Source organism: Polypterus senegalus, chromosome 12 (assembly GCF_016835505.1).
Source record: "Polypterus senegalus isolate Bchr_013 chromosome 12, ASM1683550v1, whole genome shotgun sequence".
In the NCBI taxonomy this organism is placed as follows: Eukaryota; Metazoa; Chordata; class Cladistia; order Polypteriformes; family Polypteridae; genus Polypterus; species Polypterus senegalus.
In genome coordinates, this window is record NC_053165.1 from 84668900 (window position 1) to 84678080 (window position 9181).

General features: G+C 42.9%; 1 protein-coding gene across 1 annotated transcript in view; it reads left to right on the forward strand.

Annotated features, from left to right (window-relative positions):
* minar1 (membrane integral NOTCH2 associated receptor 1) overlaps nucleotides 1-7372 on the forward strand; it is a 52709-nt gene extending 45337 nt beyond the window's left edge. Inside the window, exon 4 of the mRNA XM_039772727.1 lies at nucleotides 3121-7372. Within this exon, the coding sequence (XP_039628661.1) occupies nucleotides 3121-3318 (198 nt within the window). The 3' untranslated portion in view covers nucleotides 3319-7372. The remainder of the gene's footprint in view (nucleotides 1-3120) is intronic.
* The last annotated feature ends 1809 nt before the right edge of the window (nucleotides 7373-9181 follow it).

Here is a 9181-nt window from a genome sequence, read left to right on the forward strand (position 1 = left end):
ATCCAAATATGTAGGATACACTCACTGAACACATTCTTAGGACCACTGCACTGACACTGAGTGGGGTCTCTTTTTGCACTCCAGACAGCCTCCATTCTTCCTGACATGGATTCCACAAGCTGTTGGACGCATGCCTTTGAGATTCTGCTCCATGTTGGCCTGATTGCACCACGCGATTAACTGCACATTCATGCTGTGACTCCCCCGCTGCACCAAATCCCAAAAGATCCATCTACTGGATTCAGGGCCGGTGACTGGGAAAGCCGCTGAACAACACTAAAGTCATTGTCACGTTCATGAGACCAGCTTGCTTTGTGATATGGTGCATTGTCATGCAAGCAACAGCCATTAAAAGTTGGGTAAATTGTGTCCATGAAGAGATGCACATGGACAGCAATGACACTCAAATAGGCCAACGCATTCAAGCAATGGTTGATTGGTATTAGCGGGCACAAAATGTGAGGAGAATACATTTCACCACCCAATTTCACCTTTCAACTGTCATTTCAACAGATGGCGCATTGCAGACATTTGTAGTAATAAAATGCATTACTAGAAATGTTCGGGATGCACCATCTGTTGGAATGACAAATTACAGTATTACAATACTCTCTGTGCTACCCTTCTAAGACAGGTTGAAATCTAAATAATCATCACAGACCTCAGCTTTAACATCCATCCATCCATTATACAACCCGCTATATCCTAACTACAGGGTCATGGGGGTCTGTTGGAGCCAATCCCAGCCAAAACAAGGCAGGAAACAAACCCTGGGCAGGGCGCCAGCCCACCGCAGGGCACACACACTAGGGACAGTTTAGAATCACCAATGCACCTAACCTGCATGTCTTTGGACTGTGGGAGGAAACCCACGCAGACACAAAGAGAACATGCAAACTCCATGCAGGGAGGACCTGGGAAGCGAACCTGGGTCTCCTAACTGCGAGGCAGCAGCGCTACCACTGCGCCACCATGCCACCCACTTTAACATCTGAAGTGCATTTAATGGAATGTATTTTGTATTGCACGTAGTGCTAAAATGCATTGCATTTTTCATTTCAACAGATGGTGCATCATAAACATTTGTAGTAATGCAATGCATTATTAGAAATGTTTGGGATGTACCATCTGTTGGAATGACAAATTACAATATTACAATACTAGCTTTGCCACCCAATGTAGACTTTAGTATTAACGTTTGAAGCGCAGCATCTAATGAAATGTTCTTTGTAATGTATGTAGTGACAAAATGCATTGCATTCGTTATTCCAACAGATGGAGCATCACAAAGATTTCTAGTCAAAAAATGCATTACTAGAAATGTCTGCGATGCACTATCTCTTGGAATGACAAATTACAGTATTACAATACTAGATGTGCTATCCATCTAAGATGGATTGAAATCTAACTAATCAATGTAGACCTCAGTATTAACGTTCTGCAGCATTGCATCTAATGAAATGGACTATGTGATGCATGTAGTGACAAAATGCATTGTATTTGTCATTCCAACAGATGTAGCATCACAGACGTTCCTAGTCAAAAATGCATTACTAGAAATGCTGGGGATGCACCATCTGTTGGAAAGACAAATTACAATATAAGAATACTAGCTGTGCTACCCATCTAAGACAGGTTGAAATCTTAATAATCAACATAGACCTCAGCATTAATGTTTGCAGTGCACCATGTAATGGAATTTATTTTGTAATGCATGTAGTGCTAAAATTCATTGCATTTTTCATTTCAACAGAAAGTGCATCATAAACATTTGTAGTAATGAAATGCATTATTAGAAATGTTTGGGATTCACCATCTGTTGGAATGACAAATTACAATATTACAATACTAGCTTTGCTACCCATCAAAGATGGATTGAAATCTAACTAATCAATGTAGACCTAATTATGAACGTTTGCAGCATAGCATCTAATGAAATGTACTTTGTAATGCATGTAGGGTCAAAATGCATTGCATTTGTCATTCCAACAGATGGAGCATCACAAATATTTATAGTCAAAAAATCCATTACTAGAAATGTTTGTGATGCACCATCTGTTGCCATCTGTTATACGCCATCTGGCATGGCATTTGTAAAAACAGTGTTAACATTTGAGAAGCATCATCTGTTGGAATGACACATGGAATGCATTTTCTTGCTAGAAATGTATGTGATGCAGTGCATGTTGGGAAGACAAATGCAATGCACATGTATTTGTTATAGGTCATTTGACATGGGATTTGTAAAAATCAGTGTTAATGTTTTGATGCGCCATCTGTTAGAATGTGGGCAGCATGGTGGCGCAGTGGTAGCGCTGCTGCCTCGCAGTTAGGAGACCCGGGTTCGCTTCCCGGGTCCTCCCTGCGTGGAGTTTGCATGTTCTCCCGTGTCTGCGTGGGTTTCCTCCGGGCGCTCCGGTTTCCTCCCACAATCCAAAGACATGCAGGTTAGGTGGATTGGCGATTCTAAATTGGCCCTAGTGTGTGCTTGGTGTGTTTGTGTGTGTCCTGCGGTGGGTTGGCACCCTGCACAGGATTGGTTCCTGCCTTGTGCCCTGTGTTGGCTGGGATTGGTTCCAGCAGACCCCCATGACCCTGTATTCGGATTCAGCAGGTTAGAAAATGGATGGATCTGTTAGAATGTGGGCAGCATGGTGGCGCAGTGGTAGCGCTGCTGCCTCACAGTAAGGAAACATCCCTGCGTGTAATTTGCATGTTCTCAACGCAAATGCAGTGCGTTTTATTACTGTGAATGTTTGTGATGCGCCAACTGTTGGAATAATAGAGACATAACAACCAGACAGGCATAATGACACTTATCTTTTTATTAAGGTGGACTTGATAAATAACAACACCATTAAATAAATAAATACTAAAAGTTACAAGTCTGGTTAAGCCATAACAGGGTGGTCCTAGACTGCAGTCCTGACCCTGGGTGTTTTTTACACCCCAGCAGGATCACATGAACACGGGCACATCTGACAGGGAGAGACAGGCCAGAAGGTAATCATTTTCTGGATTGAAATGATGATTAATGCTTTGTCTAACATTGTTTCATTTTAACATCATCTTTTATGGCTAATTAAACTTTATTTTTTTTTTCCTTATTTTTTACCACAGACTCAAGAATCACTCAATCCAAACAATCTGGAATATTGGATGGAGGACATTTACACACCGGGATACGATTCTCTACTCAAGCGGAAGGAAGCCGAATTCCGCAGAGCGAAGGTTTGCAAAATCGCTGCCCTGATTGCCGCAGCTGCCTGTACAGTCATCCTGGTTATCGTCGTCCCGATTTGCACTATGAAATCATAAAATGCGAGACCCCCCCCTTCCTACCTCCCACTCTCCACCTATCTACCCCCCTCCACCACCATGTTGTATTATATACAACTGAACTGTAGTCCGAAGCGTAACGTCTGCATCTTTAAATTGTAAAGAAAATTGGGTTGACAAGAGAAGCGTGTCAAGATTTTTGTAAACCACGAATCTCAAAAAGCCTCACAAAGAATGTAAGGATTTGGGGGTCTCTTTTACATTTGGGGAATGTATTTCAGGAACCGTGTTTTTACATTTATATTTTTGTATCACTCAATTCGATGTTTTGTATTACCTTAAAGGATGTCAGTTATTACTCTGGTGCAAAGCTACGTGACAAACGCAAATCGACTAATCATGAAAAAAAAATGAGAAAACCGAGAGGGACAAAGCCGAACGTAACAAAATGTCGTGAAATCGCATCTCAGACAGGTGGCAGACGTTTTGTTGATTTGTTCGTCTCTAACTTCATGAACCGGGCAGACTAAACAGACAAATTGACATTTTGGGGCTCTGGGGTCTGCGAACGTTAGGTGGGCTTGGATTGACGAGCCATGTTGGTGTCTTCTCATCGAAAACTCTTCTCACACTTCTCACTCTTCGCACCTTCACATCCATGCAGCTAGCCAAGTGGAATGTAACCAAGCGTTGGCCTACATCTCGTTCTCGTCCTCTTAACTCCGCGTTCAAGGGCTGTAGCAGTAGGGTTAGGTGGGGGCGATTAGAATTTATTTCTTCTGTTGGGTGTGCCTTAAACATATCTGCCCATAGCTCATCACGTCATAATGGACCCTTGCTTCTCCCTCCTTTTGCAAAAGACTCCCTCTTTACAAAAAACGTTTCCTAAAGCGTTCCCTCCATCCATCTTTTACCCGGTTTCTGATGATTCCCACTTCCTGCGTGAAATGGCGTCAAGATCCAGAAATACCTCAAAAGTCGAAGATCTACAAATCAATCATTTGACCGGTGCTGGCCAGGTGCCACCTCTTTGTGATGGAGATGTGGATCCTTGGCCTCACCCAGGTCAACCATGTCAGGAACAAAGATCACATGTGGTGCGTGGAGCCCGACTTCGATAGTATGGTCACGTAGTCCGGAGTGACGACAACTCAGTGGCTAAGACAACCCTACGATTAGGCCTGCGTGGCAAACGGCTTCGTGGAAGACTTGACCGAATCAAGGAGGACAGGCGACAAGTTGATGTCGCCTCTGAAGATCCTCTTAATTGAAACAAATGGCGATTGACCTGTGTCGTTGCACAAACGTGGGATAAATCTAAGAGGAAGGAAAAGATGATCTGCTTACACCTCCACTCAAGTTACATTACATGTGCATGGTACTTACCCGGTAATAAACGTCTACTTACAGCACATTCAAGTTGGTACCAATGTCTACCTACTGATACCTTTACTCGAGTGACATTGCTGTTAATGAGTAATTTGGACTTGCTACCGTGTAGTTAGACTCTAACCACTGCTGTGCGCTTAATTACAGCGTCACTACCCCATAATAATACCTAGTTACAGTGTAGTTAGACAAGCAGACACTGGTACCCGCTTAAACCGATGTCGCATTACCCGACTTCTATGTCAGATTCGCCGACTGCAGTCGCTGATCTCGTCGCTGATTCGTGTCAGTTTAAATGACTGATGATCACTGCCCAGGCTGATGGTCCAGCCCAGTTGCGCCCGCCCCTTTTTGTGATGGCCAATAGCGTGTCGCATCACGGAGCCAGTGAGCTGTATGAAGAGCTCTGTGAAGTTAGACTTGTGTCACGGCGGCGTACTTAGTGACACCATCATCATCATTATCATCATCATCTTCATCCTCATGAAGTGGCAGACTTTGTGTGGTCGAGAACAAGTCTGTGCCACCTCTGCAGGTCTTTAATGAGCTGCGCTGTAGGTAGGTTAGTAAATGCTGCTATCTACTGACCTGTAGTGTTACTCGAGTTACACTCAAATTAGCCAATAAGAATGCCTCGTGGAGGTGTAACTAAGCTGGTAATTACTGTAATCTCCTACCATTACTCGTTATGCTGTAATTACATAGTAATGATGCCTTGTCACACTGATATTAAGCAGGTAATTACTGCCACACTGGAAATACCCAATAATAATGCCTACTTAGAATGTAATTCAGCTAGTCATTATTATTAGCTACTTACCTACACTGTTACACTTTATACTGTAATTACAAAGTAACTTTGCCTAATCACACTGCTTGTTGAGCTGCTGATTTGCTGTTGTCTCCTTATCTTCACCTTTAATTGAGTTAAGCTGTAATTACCCCATTTTGTCCTTGCTGGGCTGTGTTACTGGGTAGTTAGGCTGCTGTCCTTCCTCTGTAGTTAGCTACAGCGTAACTTGAGTAACACTTTAATTATCCATTAATAATGCCTAGTTAGGGTGTAGATCAATTAAGGGTGCAGTGGAGGCTCTGAGGCTAAGGACCTGCGCTGTTATCCAGAAGACAACCGGTCCAAATCCCTGTTACTGTCAATGGAGATCCTACTCTGTTGGGCCTTTGAGCAAGACCTTTAACCTGTGATTGGCTGACCCTGTGCCCTGACCCCAAGGGCTATGGGAAAACTAACACATTCCTAATACAAGAAATTGTATAATGAACAAAACAACTAGTAATTGCTATTATCAACCTACCGACGCTGTTACTTGTTATACTGTAATTACATAGTAATGAGGCCAAGTTACACTGCAGCACTCACTGACGCCTGTTCTTCTGCCCCAGTTATTTTCTACTCTGTAGTTACACTTATACTGTGATTTCTTTGGCAATTACAGCCATCTACTTCCCTACACAGTTACTTGCCACACTGTAATAACACTGTAATAAAACTGTAATAACATTGTAATACACCAGAGGTAACAAGGTAATTCCTGTTGTCTACCTACCTACACCTTTCATTGAGTGACACTGAACTTTCCCAGTAACAAATGCCTGGTTACATTTAAGCTGCTAATTACCAATGTCTGCCTACTGGTGGAAAGGCACTATATAAATAAAATAGATTATTATTATTATTATTTTCTCAAGTGACAATGTGATTTCTCAGTAATTAGGATAGGTTAACAGGGGTCTTGTTCAGAAAATGGACGCCACTTGTTTTAGACTGGTCTACCCCTACTACAAAACCCTGAACTTAAGGTTTGTGGGGGTACGGCCAGGTACAGCAGGGTCCCTAATCATAAAAATTTAGAGTAGGCGCCTAATCTTAAAATAGTGGAAGTTTGCCTAATCTTAAAAAGAAGTGTCGTCCGCTTTTGGTGTCCGCTTTCTGAACAAGACCCACTAACAGTACAGTTAAGCTGCTAAATACCAATATCTGCCTACTGATGGAAAGGCGCTGTATAAATAAAATGCATTATTATTATAATTTGCTCAAGTGACAGTGTGATTACTCAATAATTAGGACGGACTGTCATGACTGTTGTGTATTTTCATTACTCGAGTTACACTCTGAGAACCCTAGTGACAGGACAGTCTAGTTCAGCTAGTAATTACCTACACCATTACTCGTTACGCTGTAATTACATAGTAATTATGCCTAATTACACTGCTGTTAAGCTGATTGCTATTTACAGTATGCCTGGCTGGGCCTTGTTACTCAGTAGTTGGACTGCTGTGCTTTCTCTGTAGTTGAGTTAAAATTTAACTGCTCAATAATAATGCTAAGTTACAGTATAGCTCAACTAGTAATTACAGCTATCTGCTTACCTACACTCTTACTTGTTATGCTGTAATTACATAGTCGTTATGTCTATTTACTGTATGCAGTTGTTAAGCTGGTAATTGTGGGGGTCAGCTTACCTCTACCTTTACTTGAGTTGTGCCTGCCATTGCCCGATTTTGCCGGACTACTGTGCAGTTGGGCTATTACTGCCACGTAGTTTCCTACAGAATTACTCAAGCTTCTCTGTAATTGGTGGCACAGTGGAGCCCAGGGTTCATGTCTCAGGTTCTCCCAGTGTCTGTGTGGGCCTACTACCACAGTCCAAAGACATGCAGATTAGGTGAATTGGTGATCCTAAATTGTCCCTCATGTGTGGGTGGGTTTTGTGTGTGTGTGTGCGTGTGTGTGTACCTCCTGCAATGGACTGGTGCCCTCTCCAGGGCAACACTAGGCTAGCTGAGATAGAAACTGGCACCCACGACCCTGTTCAGGACCAAGCAGGTTGGAAAATGACTGCCTCTTTATTTACCGGGTAACAATACCCAGTTAGAGTGGAGTTAAGCTGGTAATCACTGCTATCTACGTACCTGCACTGTTACTCGTTATTCTGTAATTACGTAGCAATTGTTCCTCATTGCACTGAAGTTAAGCTGGTAACTGCAGATGTCTACTTACCTGTACCCAGTGCCAGTGTTAGGTCATTTTACGCCTTAAGCCAAGCTTATTAGTGCACTAATCGACTGTTTGGTAGCTGACCCGTGCGGCTGGGTCCCCATGTATCTGTGCCCTAGGCAAATGCCTAATTCACGTTAATGGTGGCACCAGCCCTACGTGTACTTTTACTGGCTATACCTTGGGTACTAAGCTGTTACTCCTGCTGTTTAGTTAGCTATTAAATTACTCAGTAATAATGCCTAGTTAGAGTGTAGTTAAGATGGCATTCAATGATATTTACTTACCCACACTATTACTTGTTATGCTGTAATTACGTGGAAATTGTCCCTCGTTACACTGTAGCTAAGCTGGTAACTGCAGATGTCTGCCTACCTGTACCTTTACTGGAGTTGTGCTGTAGATGCCCAATTACACCCGGCTACTGTGCAGTTACGCTATTATTACTGCTGAGTAGTTACCTATAGAATTACTCAGTCCGCTCTCTAATTACCAGTACTAATGCTTAGTTAGAGTGTAGTTAAGCTGGCATTCACTGCCCTCAACTTACCTATTAAATTATTCAAGCTGCCCTCTAATTACCTAGTAATAATGCCTAGTTAGAGTGTAGTTAAGATGGCATTCACTGCTATTTACTTACCCGCACTGTTACTCATTTTGCTGTAATTACATGGCAATTGTTCCTCATTGCACTGTAGCTAAGCTGGCAATTGCAGATGTCTGCTTACATGTACCCAGTGCCGGTGCCAGGTCATTTTATGTCCTAAGCCAAGCTTATTAGTGTGCCAAACCCACTAGAAGTCCACCTGCCTGTACTTTTACTACTGTAGAGTTGTGCTGTAGATGCCCGATTATGCCCGCCTTTTGCTTGGTTACTAGGCTGTTATTACTGCTGCGTGGTTACCTCTAGATACTCATGTTACTCTTAGTAATGCCCAGTTAGAGTGTAGATAAACTGGCAATCACTGCTCTCTACTTACCTATTGAGTTACTCAAGCTGCCCTCTCGTTGTACCCAGTACCAGCACAGTAGTAGTGCCACATTCCACTGTCGTTCATCTGGTAAGCGCTGAGGTCCTCTTAGCTACACCTTCACTTGCGTTGTGCTGTACTAATCTGCTAATTATGCCTTAGCTCGAGTGTAGTCAGCTTGTCACTTACCGAATTTCTACTTCCTTCTGTGATAATTAATACCAATGGAATTAAAACATTGAGCACTGAGCACTCAGCTGCACTTTCGGTGCTCTGTTATTACTATGTAATAAGACCACCGAGTTATCTCAGAGGTGGGCTTGCCTCTCACGTCATTCGAGTTGTGTACCTACCTGTATTACTCAAGTTCCGCTGTAATTAACGATGTAGCAGGGCTTAGTTACTCATCCGTACCCTACGGACGCCTACTCGAGTAACACTATAGATGGCGATGCTTACGGGGTAATAATAAGAAACGCGTCCTTAACCGTACACCGTGAGCACCCGCTAGCGACACTTCTGAGGC